General features: G+C 41.4%; 2 protein-coding genes across 9 annotated transcripts in view; both read right to left on the minus strand.

The window, feature by feature from the left end:
• Window positions 1–15,682, minus strand: part of Lrrc69 (leucine rich repeat containing 69) — a 158,337-nt gene extending 142,655 nt beyond the window's left edge. For 6 of the 7 annotated variants that reach the window (XM_039110544.2, XM_039110541.2, XM_017593569.3 and 3 more), the window contains exon 1: window positions 15,479–15,682. In XM_039110544.2, coding sequence (XP_038966472.1) covers window positions 15,479–15,682 — 204 coding nt within the window. The remainder of the gene's footprint in view (window positions 1–15,478) is intronic. The other variant, NM_001134624.1, reaches the window with a different exon arrangement.
• A 13-nt stretch (window positions 15,683–15,695) lies between these two features.
• Otud6b (OTU deubiquitinase 6B) overlaps window positions 15,696–26,081 on the minus strand; it is a 32,592-nt gene continuing 22,206 nt past the window's right edge. For both annotated transcript variants that reach the window (XM_039109423.2, XM_063287293.1), the window contains one exon: window positions 15,696–15,972. In XM_039109423.2, the coding sequence (XP_038965351.1) occupies window positions 15,912–15,972 (61 nt within the window). In that variant the 3' untranslated portion in view covers window positions 15,696–15,911. The remainder of the gene's footprint in view (window positions 15,973–26,081) is intronic.

Here is a 26,081-nt window from a genome sequence, read left to right on the forward strand (position 1 = left end):
ACACTAGAGATAATCTGATGGCGAGAGGCAAGCGCAGGAACCCAAGCAACAGAAACCAAGACTACATGCCATCAACGGAGCCCAATTCTCCCACCAAAACAAACATGGAATATCCAAACACACCAGAAAAGCAAGATGTAGTTTCAAAATCATATCTGATCATGATGCTGGAGGACTTCAAGAAAGACATGAACACACTTAGGGAAACACAGGAAAACATTAATAAACAAGTAGAAGCCTACAGAGAGGAATCGCAAAAATCCCTGAAAGAATTCCAGGAAAACACAAACAGTTGAAGGAATTAAAAATGGAAATAGAAGCAATCAAGAAAGAACACATGGAAACAACCCTGGATATAGAAAACCAAAAGAAGAGACAAGGAGCTATAGATACAAGCTTCACCAACAGAATTCAAGAGATGGAAGAGAGAATCTCAGGAGCAGAAGATTCCATAGAAATCATTGACTCAACTGTCAAAGATAATGTAAAGCAGAAAAAGCTACTGGTCCAAAACATACAGGAAATCCAGGACTCAATGAGAAGATCAAACCTAAGGATAATAGGTATAGAAGAGAGTGAAGACTCCCAGCTCAAAGGACCAGTAAATATCTTCAACAAAATCATAGAAGAAAACTTCCCTAACCTAAAAAAAGAGATACCCATAGGCATACAAGATGCCTACAGAACTCCAAATAGATTGGACCAGAAAAGAAACACCTCCCGTCACATAATAGTCAAAACACCAAATGCACAAAATAAAGAAAGAATATTAAAAGCAGTAAGGGAAAAAGGTCAAGTAACATATAAAGGCAGACCTATCAGAATCACACCAGACTTCTCACCAGAAACTATGAAGGCCAGAAGATCCTGGACTGATGTCATAGAGACCCTAAGAGAACAAAAATGCCAGCCCAGGTTACTGTATCCTGCAAAATGCTCAATTAACATAGATGGAGAAACCAAGATATTCCATGACAAAACCAAATTTACTCAATATCTTTCTACAAATCCAGCACTACAAAGGATAATAAATGGTAAAGCCCAACATAAGGAGGCAAGCTATACCCTAGAAGAAGCAAGAAACTAATAGTCCTGGCAACAAAACAAAGAGAATGAAAGCACACAAACATAACCTCACATCCAAATATGAATATAACGGGAAGCAATAACCACTATTCCTGGAGTAGCCATTCTAATATCAAATAAAATCAATTTTCAATTAAAAGTCATCAAAAAAGATAAGGAAGGACACTTCATATTCATCAAAGGAAAAATCCACCAAGATGAACTCTCAATCCTAAATATCTATGCCCCAAATACAAGGGCACCTACATACGTAAAAGAAACCTTACTAAAGCTCAAAAAACACATTGCACCTCACACAATAATAGTGGGAGATTTCAACACCCCACTCTCATCAATGGACAGATCATGGAAACAGAAATTGAACGGAGATGTAGACAGACTAAGAGAAGTCATGAGCCAAATGGACTTAACGGATATTTATAGAACATTCTATCCTAAAGCAAAAGGATATACCTTCTTCTCAGCTCCTCATGGTACTTTCTCCAAAATTGACCATATAATTGGTCAAAAAACGGGCCTCAACAGGTACAGAAAGATAGAAATAATCCCATGCGTGCTATCAGACGACCACGGCCTAAAACTGGTCTTCAATAACAATCAAGGAAGAATGCCCACATATACTTGGAAATTGAACAATGCTCTACTCAATGATAACCTGGTCAAGGAAGAAATAAAGAAAGAAATTAAAAACTTTTTAGAATTTAATGAAAATGAAGGTACAACATACCCAAACTTATGGGACACAATGAAAGCTGTGCTAAGAGGAAAACTCATAGCGCTGAGTGCCTGCAGAAAGAAACAGGAAAGAGCATATGTCAGCAGCTTGACAGCACACCTAAAAGCTCTAGAACAAAAAGAAGCACATACACCCAGGAGGAGTAGAAGGCAGGAAATAATCAAACTCAGAGCTGAAATCAACCAAGTAGAAACAAAAAGGACCACAGAAAGAATCAACAGAACCAAAAGTTGGTTCTTTGAGAAAATCAACAAGATAGATAAACCCTTAGCCAGACTAACAAGAGGACACAGAGAGAGCGTCCAAATTAACAAAATCAGAAATGAAAAGGGAGACATAACAACAGATTCAGAGGAAATTCAAAAAATCATCAGATCTTACTATAAAAACCTATATTCAACAAAACTTGAAAATCTTCAGGAAATGGATAATTTCCTAGACAGATACCAGGTACCGAAGTTAAATCAGGAACAGATAAACCAGTTAAACAACCCCATAACTCCTAAGGAAATAGAAGCAGTCATTAAAGGTCTCCCAACAAAAAGAGCCCAGGTCCAGACGGGTTTAGTACAGAATTCTACCAAACCTTCATAGAAGACCTCATACCAATATTATCCAAACTATTCCACAAAATTGAAACAGATGGATCACTACCGAATACCTTCTACGAAGCCACAATTACTCTTATACCTAAACCACACAAAGACACAACAAAGAAAGAGAACTTCAGACCAATTTCCCTTATGAATATCGATGCAAAAATACTCAACAAAATTCTGGCAAACCGAATCCAAGAGCACATCAAAACAATCATCCACCATGACCAAGTAGGCTTCATCCCAGGCATGCAGGGATGGTTTAATATACGGAAAACCATCAACGTGATCCATTATATAAACAAACTGAAAGAACAAAACCACATGATCATTTCATTAGACGCTGAGAAAGCATTTGACAAAATTCAACACCCCTTCATGATAAAAGTCCTGGAGAGAATAGGAATTCAAGGCCCATACCTGAACATAGTAAAAGCCATATACAGCAAACCAGTTGCGAACATTAAACTAAATGGAGAGAAACTCGAAGCAATCCCACTAAAATCAGGGACTAGACAAGGCTGCCCACTCTCTCCCTACTTATTCAATATAGTTCTTGAAGTTCTAGCCAGAGCAATCAGACAACAAAAGGAGGTCAAGGGGATACAGATCGGAAAAGAAGAAGTCAAAATATCACTGTTTGCAGATGATATGATAGTGTATTTAAGTGATCCCAAAAGTTCCACCAGAGAACTACTAAAGCTGATAAACAACTTCAGCAAAGTGGCCGGATATAAAATTAACTCAAATAAATCAGTAGCCTTCCTCTACACAAAAGAGAAACAAGCCGAGAAAGAAATTAGGGAAACAACACCCTTCATAATAGACCCAAATAATATAAAGTACCTCGGTGTGACTTTAACCAAGCAAGTAAAAGATCTGTACAATAAGAACTACAAGACACTGAAGAAGGAAATTGAAGAAGACCTCAGAAGATGGAAAGATCTCCCATGCTCATGGATTGGCAGGATTAATATAGTAAAAATGGCCATTTTACCAAAAGCAATCTACAGATTCAATGCAATCCCCATCAAAATACCAATCCAATTCTTCAAAGAGTTAGACAGAACAATTTGCAAATTCATCTGGAATAACAAAAAACCCAGGATAGCTAAAGCTATCCTCAACAATAAAAGGACTTCAGGGGGAATCACTATCCCTGAACTCAAGCAGTATTACAGAGCAATAGTGATAAAAACTGCATGGTATTGGTACAGAGACAGACAGATAGACCAATGGAATAGAATTGAAGACCCAGAAATGAACCCACACACCTATGGTCACTTGATTTTTGACAAAGGAGCCAAAACCATCCAATGGAAAAAAGATAGCATTTTCAGCAAATGGTGCTGGTTCAACTGGAGGGCAACATGTAGAAGAATGCAGATCGATCCATCCTTATCACCCTGTACAAAGCTTAAGTCCAAGTGGATCAAGGACCTCCACATCAAACCAGACACACTCAAACTAATAGAAGAAAAACTAGGGAAGCATCTGGTACACATGGGCACTGGAAAAAATTTCCTGAACAAAACACCAATGGCTTATGCTCTAAGATCAAGAATCGACAAATGGGATCTCATAAAACTACAAAGCTTCTGTAAGGCAAAGGACACGGTGGTTAGGACAAAACGGCAACCAACAGATTGGGAAAAGATCTTTACCAATCCTACAACAGATAGAGGCCTTATATCCAAAATATAAAAGAACTCAAGAAGTTAGACCGCAGGGAAACAAATAACCCTATTAAAAAATGGGGTTCAGAGCTAAACAAAGAATTCACAGCTGAGGAATGCCGAATGGCTGAGAAACACCTAAAGAAATGTTCAACATCTTTAGTCATAAGGGAAATGCAAATCAAAACAACCCTGAGATTTCACCTCACACCAGTGAGAATGGCTAAGATCAAAAACTCAGGGGACAACAGATGCTGGCGAGGATGTGGAGGAAGAGGAACACTCCTCCATTGTTGGTGGGATTGCAAACTGGTACAACCATTCTGGAAATCAGTCTGGAGAATCCTCAGAAAATTGGACATTGAACTGCCTGAGGATCCAGCTATACCTCTCTTGGGCATATACCCAAAAGATGCCCCAACATATAAAAAAGACACGTGCTCCACTATGTTCATTGCAGCCTTATTTATAATAGCCAGAAGCTGGAAAGAACCCAGATGCCCTTCAACAGAGGAATGGATACAGAAAATGTGGTACATCTACACAATGGAATATTACTCAGCTATCAAAAACAACGACTTTATGAAATTCGTAGGCAAATGGTTGGAACTGGAAAACATCATCCTGAGTGAGCTAACCCAATCACAGAAAGACATACATGGTATGCACTCATTGATAAGTGGCTATTAGCCCAAATGCTTGAATTACCCTAGATGCCTAGAGCAAATGAAACTCAACACGGATGATCAAAATGTGAATGCTTCACTCCTTCTTTAAAAGGGGGAACAAGAATACCCTTGGCAGGGAAGAGAGAGGCAAAGATTAAAACAGAGACTGAAGGAACAACCATTCAGAGTCTGCCCCACATGTGGCCCATACATATATAGCCACCTAATTAGACAAGATGGATGAAGCAGAGTGGTGCAGACCGACAGGAGCCGGATGTAGATCGCTCCTGAGAGACACAGCCAGAGTACAACAAATACAGAGGCGAATGCCAGCAGCAAGCCACTGAACTGAGAATAGGACCTCCGTTGAAGGAATCAGAGAAAGAACTGGAAGAGCTTGAGGGGGCTCGAGACTCCATATGTACAACAATGCCAAGCAACCAGAGCTTCCAGGGACTAAGCCCCTACCCAAAGACTATACATGGACTGACCCTGGACTCTGACCTCATAGGTAGCAATGCATATCCTAGTGGGAGCACCAGTGGAAGGGGAGGCCCTGGGTCCTGCTAGGACTGAGCCCCCAGTGAACTAGTCTGGTGGGGGGAGGGCGGCAGTGGGGGGAGGGTTGGGAGGGGAGCACCCATAAGGAAGGGGAGGGGGGAGGGGGATGTTTGCCCGGATACCGGGAAAGGGAATATAACTTGAAATGTATATAAGGAATGCTCAAGTTAATAAAAAAAAATATATCGAAATAAACAAAGGAAAAAAAAACAAAAAAAAAGAAGAAGAACATATAGTTGTAAGCCGATAAACTGGCTCATTAGATAAAGGTCCTTAAAAAAAAAAAAGAAAATCAAAAGAAAAGACAAGGAGCTGTAGATACAAACTTCACCAACAGAATACAAGAGATGGAAGAGAGAATCTCAGGAGCAGAAGATTCCATAGAAATCATTGTCTCAACTGTCAAAGATAATGTAAAGCAGAAAAAGCTACTGGTCCAAAACATACAGGAAATCCAGGACTCAATGAGAAGATCAAACCTAAGGATAATAGGTATAGAAGAGAGTGAAGACTCCCAGCTCAAAGGACCAGTAAATATCTTCAACAAAATCATAGAAGAAAACTTCCCTAACCTAAAAAAAGAGATACCCATAGGCATACAAGAAGCCTACAGAACTCCAAATAGATTGGACCAGAAAAGAAACACCTCCCGTCACATAATAGTCAAAACACCAAACGCACAAAATAAAGGAAGAATATTAAAAGCAGTAAGGGAAAAAGGTCAAGTAACATATAAAGGCAGACCTATCAGAATCACACCAGACTTTTCGCCAGAAACTATGAAGGCCAGAAGATCCTGGACAGATGTCATACAGACCCTAAGAGAACACAAATGCCAGCCCAGGTTACTGTATCCTACAAAACTCTCAATTAACATAGATGGAGAAACCAAGATATTCCATGACAAAGCCAAATTTACACAATATCTTTCTACAAATCCAGCACTACAAAGGATAATAAATGGTAAAGCCCAACATAAGGAGGCAAGCTATACCCTAGAAGAAGCAAGAAACTAATCGTCTTGGCAACAAAACAAAGAGAAGAAAAGCACACAAACATAACCTCACATCCAAATATGAATATAACAGGAAGCAATAATCACTATTCCTTAATATCTCTCAACATCAATGGCCTCAACTCCCCAATAAAAAGACATAGATTAACAAACTGGATACGCAATGAGGACCCTGCATTCTGCTGCCTACAGGAAACACACCTCAGAGACAAAGACAGACACTACCTCAGAGTGAAAGGCTGAAAAACAACTTTCCAAGCAAATGGTCAGAAGAAGCAAGCTGGAGTAGCCATTCTAATATCAAATAAAATCAATTTTCAATTAAAAGTCATCAAAAAAGATAAGGAAGGACACTTCATATTCATCAAAGGAAAAATCCACCAAGATGAACTCTCAATCCTCATCTTCGGTTGGTTTATATACAAGTGTGCAATTTCTAGGCTTGAAAGTAAAATGATGCTATCTGGTGCTGGATAGAGGAGCCTTATTTTTTATTATGGCAGCTTGCTATTTTTGTAACATGGTGATTTGGTTGAACACAATAAAGTACAGTAGTAACTGAAAAAAAAAAAGAACATCCTATTTCAGAAATGGAGTCTAGAGAGGTAGCGCCTAGGTTTAGGGGACTGGCTGCTCTTCCGATTCCCAGCACCCACAAGGCCGCTCGTGCCGTCTGTAACTCCATTTCTAGGTGATACAACAGATGATGCAGTTCAAGAAAAAAATGCATGTAAAATCTGAAAAAGAAATCATTTTTATAAAGGTCATATCGATTATTTTGTGATAAACGTAAGAAAACATTTTTTAAAAATGAAAAAAAAAAAAGACAAAAGCTAACAGACTGAACATGCCAACAAGATCCAGCATTTTGCTCTGTACCAGAAACTCACTTCAATAACAAAGACAGACACTATCTCAGCGTAAGGGATGGAAAAAGGAATACCAAGCAAACGGTCCTGAGAAACAAGCTGGAGTTGCCATCCTAATATCCAGTAAAATAGACTTTCAATCAAAACTTATCAAGTTTGATGAGGAAGGACACTTCATATTCATCAAAGGGAAAATCCACCAAGAAAAGTCTCAATTCTGAACATTTATCCGCCAAATGCAAGGACACCTACACTCATAAGAGAAACTTTACTAAAGCTCAAAGCACACATTGAACCATGCACAATAGTAGTGGGAGACTTCAGCACCCCACTCTCACCAATGGATAGGTCATTGAAACAGAAACTAAACAAAGACACAGTGAAACTAATAGAAGTTATGAATAAAATGGATATCTACAGAACATTTCACCCTAAAACAAAAGAATACACCTTCTTCTCAGCACTTCATGGTACCTTCTCCAAAACTCACCATATAGTTGGTCCCAAAACAACTCTCAACTAATACAAGAAGATTGAAATAATGCCATGCACCCTGTCAGACCACCATGGCCTAAGACTTGTCTTCAATAACAGCAAAAACAACATGAAGCCCACATGCATGTGGAAATGGAACAAGTCTCTACTCAATGATAATTTGGTCAGAGAAGAAGCAAAGAAAGAAATTAAAGACTTCCTGGAATTTAATGAAACTGTTGACATATCATACCCAAATTTATGGGACACAATGAAACCAGTGCTAAGAGGAAAATTCATAGCACTAAGTGCCCTTGTAAAGAAACTGGAGAGATCTTATCTTAGCAACTCAACAACACTGAGAGCTCTAAAACAAAAAGAAGCAAACTCGCCCAAGAGTAGTAGAAGGCAGGAAACAGTTAAACTCAGGATTGAAATCAACCAAATAAAGAGAATGATACAAAGAAAAAAAAAGACTCATAGACTTTGTTAGGTAAAATGAAAACAGCTTGAATTATTTTCACTACTTCCATCCTTCTATCATTCCAGAGGAAGAAGCTGATTGCTCTGGGTGACCTTTAAGCCAACTCTTCTAATTAACAAGAAGCTACAGACCAGAAACCAGCCTGGAAGCATTTTAGGCCCCTAGAATGGTCCCTATCCTGGGACAGACTAAAATTAGACTTGTGGTTGTGTGTTTGAATTATTATAGATCACCGATTGCCCTTAGGCATTCATGTAGTGCCTGTGTAATTCCTGTGACCCAAGGGAAACAAGGGAAATGGAGATACCCATTTGATATAGCCAGATCATTTAGGGAACTGCAAAATAATGTGACTACTCATCAAGTGACATTGGGCTGAGGCACCTGAGGTACAGTCAGGGCTTCTCAAAGGTATTTGCAGTTAGGGAATGCAAAAGTGAGTTTCTATCTTTAGAAACAGAAATCTAGAAGGAGCTGAAAGGGCTTGCAACCCCATAAGAACAACAATATCAACCAAACAGAGTTCCCAGGGACTAAACCACCATCCAAAGAGTACACATGGACAGATCTATGGCTCCAGCTGCATATGTAGCAGAGGATGGCCTTGTTGGGCACCAAAGTAGAACCCCTAGTGTAGGGGAATGTCAGGGCAGGGAGGTGGAAAGGGGTGGGTGGTTGGGTGGGGGAAAGGGGATAACATTTGAAATGTAAATAAAAAAATATCCAATAAAAAAAGAAATAGAAACCTAAAAAAAAGAAAGAAATACTCATGTTAATAAAAAAAAAAAAAAGAAAGCTCAATTCAAAACCATCACTAGGAGATTATACAATGCCACATTATACAGAACATGTATGCTTAATTAAACAGAAATCTCTACTATAATCACAACCTTGACAAAACATAACTTTACACGCAAAAAAAAAATATTACTGCAAGTACATCTGTCCAGGAACTGGTTCAAACCACATGGGCACCAAACCTTTTTCTTACTTCTTTTTGCTAAGCCAAACCTCCACCAAGTCTGCCACCACCAAGATAGGGACAATCACCTCATGAGACAAGCTGGAGCTCCCTCCCTGCCCACTGTGTGTGGGGGGGGATGGGGGGGAGCTCGCTCCATTTTTCGCTCTTCCAAGACTCCCAACACCGCCTGGATGTACAAGTGTCTGAGAACCCCCCTAGTCACAGGCCCACAGACGCCTGGAGCAGGGCCTACAGGTGGGTGGCCCCATGCCCCAACTGGGGCCCTATTTGCATACTGGTGTATCTGATCATACTGGCCTGATCTTTTCAGGCTCTGTCTCCTCACTATTGGGCATTTCCACTAAGGGCACCCGCATTTAGTCCTGGGAGCCTCTCACATTCCAGGTCTCTGGGACTTTCTAGAGGTCCCCCCTTCTGCCACCCCTCCCACTGCTATATATTTCCACTCATTCTCCTGGCCCTCTGGGCTTCTCTCTTGTCTCCCCCATACCTGATCCTGTTTCCCTTTTCTCCTCTGCCTCCCCTCTCCCACCCAGGTCACATGATCTTGTTCCCTCTTCTAAGTGGGATTGATTTTTATTTATATCAGTACACTGTAGGGCATCAGATCCCATTACAGGTGGTTGTGAGCCACCATGTGGTTGCTGGGAATTGAACTCAGAACCTGTGGAAGACCAACCAGTGCTCTAAACTGCTGAGCCATCTCTCCAACCAGGATTGAAGCATTCTTACTTGGGCTTCCTTTTTTTTTTTAAACTGGATTTTTTTTTTTTTTTACACTTCAAATGTTATCCCCTTTCCTGGTTTCTGGTCCATAAACCCCCTATCCCATCCCCCTCTGCCTTCTTCAATGAGGGTGTTCCCCCACCCATCCACCCACCCCTTTCCGCATTCCCACCCTGACATTCCCCTACACTGGGAGGGGATGGGGGGGGGGATGCAATCCAGCCTTAGCAGGACCAAGGGCTTCTCCTCCCATCGGTGCCCAACAAGGTCATCCTCTGCTACATAGGCAGGTAAAGCAATGTGTACTCTGTGGGTGGTAGTTTAGTCCCTAGGAGCTCTGATTGGTTGGTATTGTTGTTCTTATGAGGTGGCAAGCCCCTTCAGCTCCTTCAATCTTTTCTCTAACTCCTCCAATGGGGACCCCTTTCTCAGTTCAATGGTTGGCTGCTAGCTGTATTTGTCATGCTCTGGCAGAACCTCAGAAGATAGCTGTATCAGTCTCCTGTAAGCAAGCACTTCTTGGCATCAGCAATATTGTCTGGGTTTGGTGGCTGTATGTATTTGGGCTGGATCTCCAGGTGGAGCAGGCTCTGAATGGCCAACCCTTCAGTTTCTACTCCGAACTTTGTCTCCATATCTCCTCCTATGAATACTTTTGTTCCCCCTTTTGAGAAAGACTGAAGCATACACACTTCGGCCGTCCTTGAGCTTTGAGCTTCACGTGGTCTGTGAATTCTATCTTGAGTAATTTGAGCTTTTGGGCTAATATCCACTTATCAGTGAGTGCATACCATGTGTTTTTTCTGACTGGGTTACCTCACTCAGGATGATATTGTGTTCCATCCATTTGCCTATGAATTTCATGAACTCATTGTTTTTGATAGCTGAGTAGTACTCCATTGTGTAGATGTATCATATTTTCTGTTTCCATTCCTCTGTCGAAGGGCATCTGGGTTCTTTCCAGCTTCTGGCTATTATAAATAAGGCTGCTATGAACAAGTGGAGCATGTGTCTTTGTTATATGTTGGAACATTTTTTGGGTATATGTCCAGGAGTGGTATAGCTGGATCCTCAGGCAGTTCAATGTCCAATTTTCTGAGGAACATCCAGACTGATTTCCAGAATGGTTGTACCAGTCTGCAATCCCACCAACAATGGAGGAGTGTTTCTTTCTTCACATCCTCACCAGCATCTGCTGTTACCCGAGTTTTTTATCTTAGCCATTCTCACTGGTATGAAGTGGAATCTCAGGGTTGTTTTGATTTGCATTTCCCTGATGACTAAGGATGTTGAACATTTCTTTATGTACTTCTCATCCATTTGATATTCCTCAGCTGAGAATTCTTTGTTTAGCTCTGGATCCCCTTTTTTAACAGGGCTATTTGATTCTCTGGAGTGTAACTTAATTGGGTTTGGGCCTTTCTTTTTTAACTTGTGGTCTGTGGGGTATATCGTGGGTACTCTGTACACTTTTGCTAACATTCACTTATCAGTGAGTACATACCATGCACATATATATCCTTTTGGATCTGGATTGCTTCACTCGGGTTGATAATTTCTAGTTCCATCCATTTTGCCTGGAAAACTCATGATGTCCTCATTTTTAATAGCTGAATAGTAGTTCATTATATAAATAAACCACTTTTTTCCTCTACCTATTCTTCAGTTCAGGGACATCTGGGTTGTTTCCAATTTTTGGCTATTGCAAACAAAGCTATGAACATAGTAGAGTACATGTCCCTGTGGTATCATGGGGCATCTTTTGGATATATGCCCAAGTGTGGTATAGCTTCAGGTAGACCTATTTCCAATTTTCTGAGGAATCATCAGATTGGTTTCCAGAGTGGTTGTACCAGTTTGCAATCCCACCAGCAATGGGATTCCTCTTTCTCCATATCCTCCCTAGCATGTACTGTCACCTGCCATTCTCACTGGTGTGAGGTGGAATCTCAGGGTTGTTTTGATTTGCATTTCCCTGATGACTAAGGATGCTGAACATTTCTTTAGGTGCTTCTCAGCCATTTGAGATTCCTTTACTGAGAATTCTGTTTAGCTCAGTACCCTATTTTTTAATAGGGTTATTTGGATTTTTGGATTCTAACTTCTTGAGTTCTTTGTATATTTTGGATATTAGCCCTCTGATCACGATCTTTTCCCAATCTATAGGTTGCTGACTTGTCCTATTGACAGTGTCCTTTGCCTTACAGAAGCTGTGCAGTTTTATGAGGTTCCATTTGTTGATTCTTGGTCTTAGAGCATAAGCCATTGGAGTTCTGTTCAGGAAATTTTCCCCTGTGCTAATGCATTCAATGCTCTTTTCCCACTTTCTCTTCTATTAGATTCAATGTATCTGGTTTCATGTGGCAGTCCTTGATCCACTTGGACTTGAGCTTTGTACAAGGCAATAAGTATGATCAGTTTGCAGTCTTCTACATGCAGCTTGCCAGTTAGACCCCCACAATTTGTTGAAGATGCTTTTGGTTTTTTTTTCCCCACTGTATGGTTTTGGCTTCTTTGTCAAATATCAAGTGTCCATAGATATGTGGGTTTATTTCTGGGTCTGCCGCGCCCAACCTCGACCAGCAAGGAAGACACGACCACAGGAGATCGTCTTCAAGCAGTTTTACTCAGGAACCTTGATACAATCTTCTGACCTCTATCTCTTCTCTCTCTCTCTCTCTCTCTCTCTCTCTCTCTCTGTCTCTCACTCTCCTGACTCTCTCCCCCTCTGTCCTCCCGGGGAACGCCCTGCACCACACTTAAATAGCTAGCACTGGCCAGTCCTAGCAAGCCATGTGGGTCATGTAGATAGGCTGTCACTATTCGGAAGTTAGCGGGCCAGGCAGACATAGCCAAATAAGGACTTGTTTACTGCAAGGAGCGCTCACCGTTGGGAGGGTGGAAGGCGGAAACCAGCGCCATCTTTGAGGCACGGCACGTCGAAGCTCTCTACATGGGTCTTCAATTGTATTACATTGATCTGTCACTGTATCAATATCATGCAGCTTTTAATCACTACTGCTCTGTAGTACAGTTTGAGGTCAGGGATGGTAATTTCCCCAGTTCTTTTATTGTTAAGAATTCTATTGGCTACCCTGGATTTTTTGTTTTTCTATATGAAGTTAATTCCTTTTTCCATGTCTGTGAAGAATGTAGTTGGAATTTCGATAGGGATTGCATTGAATCTGTAGATTGCTTTTGGCAAGATGATTACTATATTAATCCTGCCAATCCATGAGCATGGGAGATCTTTCCATCTTCTGAGGTCCATTTTTTCTTCAGGGACTTGAAGTTCTTGTCATAGAGATTTTTCACTTGCTTGGTTAGAATTAAACCAAGATATTTTATATTTATTGCTATTGTGAAGTGTTATTTTCCTAATTTCTTTCTCAGCCCATTTACCGTTTGTATAATGGAAGGCTATGGATTTAATTCTATATCCAGCCAGTTTGCTGAAATTGTTTATCAGGTGTAGGAGTTCTCTGACAGAATTTTGGGAGTCATTTATGTCTACTATCATATCATCCAGTATAGTGATGCCTTGATTTCTTCCTTTCCAACTTGTATTTCCTTGATCTCATTTTGTTGTCTAGTTGCTCTAACTAGAACTTCAAGTAATATATTGAATAGATAGGAAAAGAGTGGACAGCCTTGTCTTGTTCTGGATTTTAGTGGGATTGCTTCAAGCATCTCTCCATTTAATTTGATGTTTGCTGTTGGCCTGTTGTATATTGCTTTTATTATGTTTAGGTATGTGCCATGAATTCCTGCTCTCCAAGACATGAAGGGGTGATTCAAGGGACCTAAATATTAAATACAACATACTCAGACTAGCATGATATATAGAGACTGCAATGAAAAAAAAAAGATAACTTGATGATCACGCAGGCACATGTTTTTAATTCTAGCAATCCAAAGGCAGCAGCAGAGGAGGTACATACGGGAAAGGGAGAAAAAGGGTGAATGGAGTTGTGAGAAGAAAAACGGGTTTCAGAAACCTGTGTCCACTTTGGGATGGCTGTCAGTGACATTCTGGACTGACAGTATTCAGCAAAACCAGAAGACAATCAGCTTAGTTAAGGGCTGGAGAATGAAGGTCCTGGAGGAAAATATCAGGTGCATTAAAAAAAAAAAAAAGATGCAGGAACTAAAGGATTAAATGTGGCAGAGTAAAATAAAGTGTGGAAGGTTTTATATGCAAAGAAAAGACAGCAAGAAGAGCCCAGGGACAAAAATATACTGATTCTCCCCGCAAAAGACCCTCATTCATCAGCAATGCACACTGCAGACTTCTCTGAGGCAAAGTAAAGGCTTGTACATGGTTATAACTGAAGACGTAAGCCAAGGCCAGAGTGGACCGCTCATGGCGGTGCGGGCAGTATACACAGTGGGGAGCAGAGGGAGGCTGCAGCTACCGAAACATCCAAGTGGGCCATCACGCTGAGTTGAAAAGGTAACAGTGCAGAAGCTAAACTTAACATAGAGGGATTTGAAAGGTAGTAACTAAAATGGGCGCAACAAAGAAAGAATTAAGTGGAGAATTAAAACATGGAAGTGAGGACTCTAGAACTGAAAGTGTCATAAAAGATAATTTTAGTGTAAGTTTTTAAACAAGGCGTTTTCTTCTAACAACAATCAACAAATAGAAACTAAGTCAAGCAGGAAACAAGTCACTTCACCGTTTTTAGCAAGAACTCAAATTTTTTTGCTCAGAAACTTAATCTGTCCTTTAGAAAAGTGTAAGTCCTGTCTTATGGCTGCTGCCACACCATTGGAAGTTACTAACTACTATTGCATATTATGATTTCATAACGGGTAAAGGAGGCCGTGTGAAGATGGTATGTCTACCCTTTTAACTCTTAGTAAGGGGCAATGGCTGAGTTGTCTAAAGGCTCTTTTGGTACTGACTGTGAAGAAATCAACAAAAGGAAAACGGTTGCCTTGTGCCCACTTAACCTCAAGATTTTTAATGGCTGCAGTCAGACATGATCAGGCAGAAACCTTTAACATATGCATCTGGGACTCATTCATGTCAACTGCTTCTCTTTAAACGGATATTCTTTATTTTAAACATTAACCGTCTCCTAAAGGCTGTTTTAGGGGGAGAAATTCCTTTCCTTTCCTATTCCTATCAACCCTCCTCTCCACTTGAAGTTCCAGCCAGTTCTAGGAAATGAAAAAGTAACTCCCTCAACACCCTTAATGTGTCTTACTTCCATATGTAAAGACTTCGGGACAATCTCCCCAGGGAGGTGGGCACAGTCTTGCCTGAATCCTCAAAGCCTACTTCCAGATGTGAGCCCCAAGGTAGAAGACTACTAGACCCAGGCTTCCAACCTCTTTCCAGATGACAGCCTGAAGGAAGAAGAGCACGGATCTAATTCGGATTCCAGATGTGGGCCAAAGGGCACAGGAGTAAATTGCAACATCTTTCCTGCCATGTGTAATGCCCTAAGCAAGAACAGCTACTCATCCCTCTCCAAGGGTACTCCATATTGTCTCGAGAGAGCTAAGTCTCCAGAGATTAAAGTGTCACTGCTCCATCACTCACAACTTATATCTACTTTCTATCCTCATTCCCAAAAGCTCTAAGGTTCCTCACCTTGGTCAAGGTCCTTAGCTCAGGGCATACTTTGGAGATTTGATTATTCTGAAGGTCTAGAGTCCTCAGATTAGGCAGTTTTTCCAGTGCTGAGGGCATCTTGCTCATCTTCTTCCCATTCAAAGTAAGGATCTTAGTGCTCTTGCCACCCTTCAGTGCTGTTAGCAATAATCTCTCAGTCATGATTTTTGAAGAGGTAACCATTATGGGGCAAGAGTTATTCTATATCTTTAGAATATGTAATTGCAGAATTGTTGTGTCATAGATGCTAAACCACTGCCCATTATGATGAAGGTAGGAGGTATTAGATGATTTTCTAATGAGAGAGGGGAAATGGCCACTGCAGGCTGGGCCAGAAGCATACAAGACAGGGCTTGTGTAAGCAAGCTTGTCCATGCCAGAAACATGGACGTCATCCAATACTGAGATCACTTCAGGTCACTGGGCCAGCTTTGGGAGTCTTCCACCAGTTTGAGATGAGGAAGGCTAAATATCTGAAAAAAAAAAATAATGTAAAGTAGACAAACATTTCCTAATACTGAAGCCTTGAAGTTCATAACAGAATTCTATAAAAGGAGGAAAAAAACTCATTAATCATACTTGGAGTGGGTGGGACATCAGCTCAGTCTAAAAACTAATAAAGGAGAAGTGAATCAAGCATGTGTTAAATTATTCTAATACAAACTGCATGCCAGTACATTCAAATAGTTCATAGTTTTCATTCATACAGAAATTGGAGCTAATAAATGACTTTTAGCAGGCCTCAGAAAATTCATCATTTCTCCAAGTTCTAATGAAATACAGGAGCTCAGTTGGTAGGATTAGGGTTAGTAACCCATTAATCAGTTCTAGTCACTTACAACTGAAAGCATCACGTGGGATGAAAGTACCTGATAGGATACAGCCAAGAGCGCAGATGAAATCTCATACAGAAAACTACATCTAACCATGGCTTTAGGCTAACTCCATAGAGACATAGGAGGCCCAGAGAGCAAGCTGAGGTTGCCCTCAGCAAAAGATTCGGCCAGATCTCGAACATCGGAAGCTCTACTGCAGTGGTTCTCAACTCTCCTCATGTGGCTTTAATACGGTTCCTCATGTTGTGGAGACCCCCATCCACACACTTATTTTTCATTTCTCCTTCATGGCTATAATTTTGCTTTGGTTGTGGATCATAATATAAATATTTTTGGAGGCAGAGGATTGCCAAAGGGGTAGTGATCCACAGGTTGAGATCTCGGTAAGCACAGCAGTTGGTCAGAGAAAGGTATTGATGGGCTGGCTGCAAGAACAGTGAGCCTTGATTCTGCTTATATAAAACAATAGTATTAACAATTGGACTTGTTCTGCAACTATCCAACCTTTAGAAATGCAGAAACTGGAGGAAGTAGGAAAAGCAGCAAGATGGACACGATATTGATGATTACTGACATTATTGATGCTGAGTAACCGGCACACGGGGGTTCTTAATACTAGTCTTATTGGTTCTGGGGTTATGACAGAGGAAACTGTGGCCAGTGATTTTTAATCCTTAGAACCCCATCTGTACCTAGATATGAGGAGGCTTGGAGGCACTTTGGTTAGACATATTGCAAGCTTAGATTATGATTGCCAAATATTTAAATACTATAAATGATACTCAGCCTATCAAGTTTTCAGAACACAACTCCAGTGCAAGAACTGCTTATAAAGGAGTAGATGAGAAAGTTAAAAGACTCTGCTCCCAAAGAAATTCCAATCCAGTTGTAGAAAACAAATCATGATAATGATATAAATCTATCTTGTCTAGCAGATGAGGAGAGTCGCTATGGGTAAAAAGAAAACCAGGAAAGAGAAATAACTAAGAAGATAATATTTTAAGGAAAATAGAAAAGAGTGTCACTGGAAAGTGGTATTGAAGCAAGAAGTTTCCAACATGAGAACAACAGGTACCACCACAGTTCTGACATAGGAACAGTACCCTTACAACAGTATAAGGAAAGTCACCTATCATCATAACAAGACAAGCTTATCGCTAATGACTTCCAGTTGCTAGAACAGATCAAACCATTTCCAGCTACATATGAACTGCCTTTTTTCTTTCACCCTCGCTTTGCAACAAAAACTATTAAGACGGAAATCAAAAGGTTTTATTCTTAGAAAGTCTTATTCTTAGGGCCCAGAGAGAAGGCTCAGTGGCTAGGACTCAAGTCTGGTTCCCTAAACCCATGTCCTACATACAGCTCATGACCACCTGCTTTATATAATCCAACAACATGCTCTGCTGAACGCTGCCTGAGGTCACCTGCACTTAGGTGTGCATGCACATACATACAAACGCACGGTAAAAATTAAAATTTAGAAAAACTATGCTCTGGTTTCTCCTGAGATTGTATACATCTCTCCTCTGGAGACAAGCTTCTTAAACTACTTGCTGCACAAGTCCAAAGTTCAGATCGCCACAAGTCAGAAACTCAGGATACACTTGGGAGCTCACCTGCAAATCCAACTCTCCAAAGGCCGAGACTTGGACCCCCACAGCATTTTGGCTGGCCAAAGTAGCCATGTGGATCCTACATCAATGAGTGAGGGAGAAACAAGTAGAGGAAGACTCCCAAAGGCAGCTTGTGCCTCTACATGCGTGCACACGTGGACCATCACACATGTACAGATACACAAGAAGGAATCGTTTAAAAAACTGTGCCACCATCACCTCTAAGCAACTATTGTGTGTCCAGAATCCGACAAGACGGTACCCAAACAATGGAAATCTGTTACTCACCTAGAGAAGGAAGGGGGACCCTGTAGCCTGATCCTGCTTCCTACTGCTCTGAGAAACCTAGATTGCACTGTAAACTTGGATTCCTTCTTCTGTAAGTATAAACCCAACTTTCTCTGGTTATCTATTGCTGTAAAATCACCCCACAATGATTTAAACATTAATCTATTCACCGATCTTGATTTGGCCCAAGCTTCTAATTGCTCCCTTTGATGACCACTGTGGCAGCAAAGCAAAAATCACCTAAAAGTTCACCTTCCTGTGTCAGGCAAGAGATGTGGACTGTCGACTAGAACCTTCAGGTGGTCAGCCTGGACATGTGGCTTGGGCATCTCCAGATAGAAAGAAGGGTGGAAACATTACCTACATGACTTAGCCTGGAGCCATGGGCATCACTGCTGGATTGTTAATTCTAATTGGCAATCTTTTGATTAGAAAGAAGCAAGTCACTGAGGTCTGCCCACATTTCAAGTGAGACAAATTAAATTCTCTACCTCTTGGCAGCAAGTGAGAAAAATAAAATGATGTGGTCATGTTCTAAAACCCAACCATAACCCACCCTGATCCTTTTTTTTTTTGAAAAATTTTGAACATTGTATATAGGTGAAGTTATATGACTGGCTTCTGAGACTAACATTTGCAAGGCATATCCATGTAAAGGTATACACCATTTCTTAGTTTTTACTGTCAAATAATATTCCATTATATCTACATACCACTTTTTACTCATCGTTTCGTCTTCATGAAGGCATTAGGGCTCTTCTTTCATTAGCTCTTAGAAATAACATTGAGGAGTTAAAGGTGTAACATTTCAACTAGGGAATATACTTAGGGGTGGGATCATTACGTCATACAGTACCAGTTCATATACTCTTTTGAGGCACTGTCACTGTATTCCAGGGTGGTTGTACCATTTTATTGTGCTAGATACAATCCTACCAACAGGACATTATTTTTAAAAATTAGCATTATTCCTTTCTATCCAAACTGACAAAAATTCTTTTAAAAAAACCACTTCAGTGGGTCTTTCCAGGTCTTACCACCTTCTGTCAAGCTTGACCTCCATCTGCAGCTGCCTGCAGAATGTGCAGCCTCTGTCTTAGAATTCCTTTAAACATTTTTTTATTATATTTACTGGGTGGGTGAGAACCGCTGCAGTGTGCACGTGAAGGTCTGAGGCCAACTTGTAAGAACCCGCTCTCTCCTTCCACCCTGTAAGATCCGGGGACTAAAGTCAGGTCCAACTTGGTGACAAACACCTTTACTTGCTGAGCCTCCTCACCAGCCCTCTGTCTTGGACTTCCAGGTGAAACTGCTATGGAACTGTGCCTTTAAGACTCCAGCTATTCAATCTTAGAAAGGACTGAAAGAGCTTGAAGGGGCTCGAGACCCCATATGAACAACAATGCCAAGCAACCAGAGCTTCCAGGGACTAAGCCACTACCCAAAGACTATACATGGACTGACCCTGAACTCTGACCTCATAGGTAGCAATGAATAGCCTAGTAAGAGCACCAGTGGAAGGGGAAGCCCTTGGTCCTGCCAAGACTGAACCCCCAGTGAATGTGATTGTTGGGGGGAGGGTTGTAATGGGGGGAGGATGGGGAGGGGAAGCCATATAGAAGGGGAGGGGCAGGGGCTAAGGGGATGTTGGCCCGGAAACCGGGAAGAATAACAATCGAAATGTAAATAAGAAATACTCAAGTTAATAAAGATGGGGAGGGGAAAAAAAAAGACTCCGGCCATTCAGTTGGGATCTTCGATCTTCCTGTGTTCTAAACAAAATCTACATATCATCAGCTTCATCATGCACTATCTTTACAGTTTCTTTGATTTGCTCTCTCTGGAAGACATTTCTTACTTGAGCATCATTTACTATCTGGAGAGGCTAGGTGTAATAGTTAGCATTTTCCACAAAAACAGAACTGACAGAATGATACATGGCATTTATTAGAGTGGCTTTCAGCCTATGGTCTGACTATTCCAACAATGGCTGTCTTCCAACATAAAGTCCAAGAATGCAATTCTTGTTCATCCATCACGAGACTGGATGTCTTCAGTACATGCGGGAATCCCTTAGAAGTAGACTCTAATACAAGTCTAATACCTTGATAGTGAGATTGAGGTCAAGCAGGTTAAACAGAAAAAACTTCCTTCTTCCAGCCTGTATGCAGGCTGCCACCAGAAGGTATGGCACAGACATAAGGTGGATCGTCCCACCTCCACTGACCCAATCCAGAAAAATCCTTACAAGTGCACCCAGCAGGTTGGCTTTTAAGTAATTCCAGATGTACTTGATTTGACAACCAATTATAGCCACTAGTTGTACTCTTCAAACTCACAAATGCAGGCTCCCTTGTACCTAAACTTTCTTCTTGATCTTCCCTCACCTATTACTATTGTCCTGACACATTTTTGACAGAATATTTAGAAACACTTGGCTAGAGCATGCATTGGTGACATATGTTCATTTCTCAATGTTAAGGCTAATAGCTATACAAAATGTCCTACCTTTCCTTTAGCTTGATATTTTCCTCAGCTCTTGAACCTTTCACCAAACAGCCTCTTAGTATGACACAAGTCTTCCACTAATAGTCTATACAGGACTCTTAACAGTCCAGGCCTACTCCCAAAACTCACCTAGGTATTTTTGTTATAGCAGCCAAATAATTTAAAGAAGAAAATAAACCCAAAAGTAGGCATGGTGTAGAAAAATGGGATTTGTTGTATAAACTTAGCCTTGTGTGATTTAGGAGCCCCTGAGCCCTCTGCTTCTGTGACCAGTGCTGTGCCTGCCATGAGAAGCTGCAGAAGATGTGACAGGAGTTAAGAGGAAATGCAAGCTCAGCACGAGTATAATGCAACAAAGCCAGCAAAGGTGCAACAGCATGTGGTGCCTTCTCAGGCAAGCTGCTCTAGAGAAACAGAAACCAGCAACTGTGCATGGGATACATATGGGGATTTAATACATCAGCTGATACTTTAGGGGCAAGGCGGTCTAACACTGAATGTCTTCAAGATGAAGAGAAAGAAGCCAGGGAGCCACTCAGTTTATGGAGAAGGGCACTTCAGGTGTTCCAGTCTGGCAGTGGCAGCTTGGAATCTCTGTGGAGCATTGCTGGTTACAGAGTTCACACAGGAACATCGAGAAAGTTGGAGTCTGATGGAGGATGGGAGCCAACAGCCGTACTAATGCAGGCTGGAGCTGTAAACACAGACAGACACGTCTTTTTCCTGGGCCCTCACTCTTGGAAGTGCCACCCATGCTGAAAGCAGGTCTTGCCCCTCATCAATGCTCTCTAGAAACATCCTCACAGGTGTGTTCAGAAGTATGCCTGTAAGGGGACTCTAATGTGATCAAACATTCACTCAAGTGAACCATAATGCTCCTCTGTTCCCCAAGACTTCTAAATGTTGTGTGGAATGTGTCTTGTAGCCAGAAGTGCCTGAAACTACAAGGATTCTGCACAAAAAAATCCTAGCTTTGCTAAGTTTATTCAGCACAAAGCCACCCTGCTATCATATTCCTACCTGTCCACTTCTCCTCCCACTGCTAAAAGGACAGAGAGACACACAGCTTCTCACCTGGACTGCTTCATGTTTGTACCACAGTCTCGGATTCAACCACTACTGTCCTTACACATCTGTCTTCTCTCACGCTTTATCTTGTGTAGTGCTGCGGATTGAACTCAAACTTCACAAATACTGGGTAAGCAGTCTACTGCTGGGCATCCCAGCATTAACTACATTTGTGTAATAAAATCTATACATCGGCTGTAAAATACCCCATGGCCTCTCATTGCTTGTCAATTAGAATATCCCCAAGAGTGAGCTATAAATGTCCCCAAGCCTAATGTCATATACCTAAGAGGCCATTCCTTTTACATCCTCAGGAAAGCAATTGCAAGGATGTCAGACACACTTACCCCTTTGCTCATGCTATTCATTTTGCCCATGGAAGCTTAGTACTAAGGAGAATAGATTCCATAAAGCAGACCTCAACTTGCACTTAGCATTTTGTATCTTCTATTTTGAATTATTACTTTTCTAAAGATTTATTTTATGTGAGTACACTGTAGCTGTCTTCAGACACACCACAAGAGGGCATCAGATCCCATAACAGATGGTTATGAGCCACCATGTAGTTGTCAAGAATTGAACTCAGAACCTATGGAAGAGCAGTCAGTGCTCTTAACCACTGAGCCATCTCTCCAGCCCCTATTTTGTGCTCTTGTTTCTCCCTTGCTCTTGTATACTAAGCCACATTTGAACAACAATCTCTAACAGCAAAGCAGGCACCCAACAGATAGATGTTCATTAAGCTTGGGTGGACAATCAAAAATGAGGGTCCAACAATTTTAAAGCATCAAGAGACTTCCCAGGCGAGGCCCAAAGTGCCTAGCACAGGGCTGTTGCTTCCACCTTCCATGAGGCAGCTCCTGTACTGTTTTAGACACAGGGAGGGTAAAGACAAGAAGTCAGACCATCGATGTAGGTAGGATTGTGATTGCATCTGGTCTAATGCAGGTACACTAGGGGACCACTTGTGGCACGAAGGGAGAGGGCGCACAGGGAGTATGGGAAGATATCTGACAAGACAGGGCAGTTGTGCAGTCTGATGTCTATAAACATCAGAAGCCTAGAAGATGGAATAGAAGAAGGCCATGCGTTTGCGCCTTCACATTTTTGGATTTGGACCTGTATCTTTAAACACACCCCTGTGTGTGGGCAGCTCCAAATGAGAGGGTTGCTCTGTGCCTGCTGCACAGCCTCGTGGAATGCTGGCATCAGGAGCTTTCCCAGGAAGCAGAAATCAAACCATTGGGCAGGAAAACTGAAAACTCATCAGCTTTTTCAAACGGCAGCCTGTAAACCCAGTACAGGACCACGGAGCTAAAGCTGGATGCTTATTCAGACCAGAGTTACTGACTTACTGTGTGAACGTCAAGTCCGTCAAACTGGCTCTATCTGCATTCTCATCAGTAAAACAACAAGAGGGAATATGAGTGTATTCCACAGAGACACATGGGAAACAGCTAACTAATGATTATAAATGACTCTGGACGTACAAAGTGCCATGAGAACGCTCAATTATAAATCCTAGGATGGCAAGGACCTTAAAGTGAAAAGGCCATTTATTTCACTGATAGAGAGAGAGCTTGTTGCACTTACTAAAATACTATGAGACAGAAGTACCTAGCTAATTCTCAATATAACAAAGGCCCCTGTGAAAAACTGACAGATTTCTGAAAGCCAGGAAAATGCATGAAAAGCCAGGAATTCATAAATACAGATTATGAAAGAAACCAATGCATTTACTTGACTTGTTTTGGCAAGCTTGTTTTGTGATTCAAGTGTGGTCTGGGACTTGGTTAAAAGTTTTTAAACTAGCAGATACTTCAGATGCTCAAAACTGCTATAGTAATTCTCTGCCCTATAATAAATGGCAGTGGTTTCTCTTGGTTCACTTTTTAAAGCAAATATGGAAATAGAAAGTTTGGTATTAGGGCCTTGTACAGTCACAGGCCTGCCTTCCGGTGAAAGACTTACTGATGACTAGCCAGGTGGCATACAAAGAGCCCGTGTCTCTTCAAGTCCCCTCCCCTTAACTTTACAACAGGGATAAAAACACCAAACCCTGCACTGGGGGGGTGAATAAACCCATGCATGTAAACTATTTAGCACAGCTCCTGGCACAATGTGAGTGACCAATAATGGATATAGAAAATGTGGTACATCTACACAATGGAGTACTACTCAGTTATTAAAAACAATGACCTCATGAAATTCATGGGCAAATGAATGCAACTAGAAAATATCCTCCTGAGGTAACCCAATCACAAAAAAAAAAAAAAAAAGAAACCCACACATGGTATGCACTCACTGATAAGTGGATATTAGGCCAAAAGCTCACATTACCCAAGACAGAATCCACAGGCCACATGAAACTCAAGAAGGACGACCAAAGTGCAGACACTTGAGTCCTTCTTAGAAGGGGGAACAAAAATATTCTTAGGAGGAAATACGGAGACAAAGTTTGGAGCAGACATGGAAGGAAAGGCCATCCAGAGACTGCCCCACCTGGGGATTCAGTCCATATACATACAGCCACCAAACCCAGACAATATTGCTGATGCCAAGAAGTGCATACTGACAGGAGCCTGATATAGCTGTCTCGTGAGAGGCTGCCAGAGAATGACAAATACATAGGCGGATGGTCACAGCCAATCATTAAACTGAGAACAGGGTCCCCATTTCAGGAGTTAGAGAAAGAATTGAAGGAGCTGAAAGGGTTTGCAACCCCATAAGAAAAAAATACCAACCAACCAGAGCTCCCAGGGACTAAACCACCACCCAAAGAGTACACATGGACAGACCCATGGCTCCAGCTGCATTTGTAACAGAGGATGGCCTTGTTGGGCACCAAAGGGAGAAGCCCTTGGTCCAGCCAAGGCTTGACCCCCCCCCCCAGTGTAGGGGAATTTCAGGGTGGGGAGGCGGGAAGGGGTGGGTGGATGGGTGCAGGAACACCCTCATAGAAGAAAGGTGGGATGGGGGTTTATGGACAGGAAAGGGGATAACATGTGTAATGCAAACTTAAAAATCCAATTAAAAAAAAGAGCTTAAAAAATCCAAAAAAAAAGTTCTATTTGCTTTTGTGCTATCTCATATACACAAGTAAATCAAGATCTCCACTGTTACTTAAACATTGAGATCTAAGCGCTACTCTGATGACACAGGGGTTAACACATGCACACCACATGCACACCACACCCCTGCTGCATCCACGGGACAACATCCTCTTCTTTATTCCTCTTTAAGATATCTGACAACTGCCCTGTCTTGTCCAATACTTCCTCCATACCCACTCCCTTCATGCCACAAGTGGTCCCCTAATGCACTGAGACTGGTCTAGAACTCTCTATGTAAACCAGGCTGGCCTTGAACTCACAGAGATCCACCTGGCTCTACCTCCCAAGTGATGGTATTAAAGGCATTTACCACCACAGTTGGCTGTACGTCCTCATCCATCACTACTTTACTATATTTATTAGATATCTGAGAGCCTTATGTAACCCTTCTTACAGTTCAAGTGAAGGGCGAAATAATGATCTGTCAGAAACAGTACACAAAAACTTTAGGGTTAGGAGATTGGATCTCTATGAGCAGTTCCTAAAACTTAGAAGACCATTTCTCTGATGAAAAAAATACAGAATTATCCACTCTTAATGCTAAGTAAGGTCATATTTAAAGTTTCATCCTCAACTACAACTGGCATAACTACATAAACAAGGACATTTTAGTTCCTCTGATAGAGGATATCAGTTGCTTAAGGATAAGCAACTTTCCTTAAGTTCATGAAAGTGTCACAAAAACTTACCGTCTTACAGTAAGTTTTATTCTTTTGCCAATGGGGCCTGATTCCAGAGAAACAATTTACTTACCATCTATTGAGATGAACTGCTCTAAAATCTATTTTAAAAACATACAAACAAAAAAAACCCCCATACAAACAGATACAGCCCTATTTTCTACCAAATATTAAAAACATACAGATCAGAAGGAAACAGCCAATAAAAGGGTGGAGTTAAAAAACAGAACACGGAGATAAAACCAAGACCAATCAATTCCTAAACATCTCTGCAGGCCAATGGCGGGGAATAAACAATACAAAAGAAGCCCTGGAAGGAACGGTGTCCAGTAAGGCCAAGACTGTGGCTTGGACACTGGGCATGTCTGATGGAGACAAGAAACACAAGTTAGCAGACACTAAGCAGACTGCCTGTACTACAGCAGACAACTGCTACCAGCTTCCCATCAAGCCCAGCCAGAAAACTCTGGCTT

This window comes from Rattus norvegicus, chromosome 5, assembly GCF_036323735.1.
Source record: "Rattus norvegicus strain BN/NHsdMcwi chromosome 5, GRCr8, whole genome shotgun sequence".
NCBI lineage: Eukaryota > Metazoa > Chordata > Mammalia > Rodentia > Muridae > Rattus > Rattus norvegicus.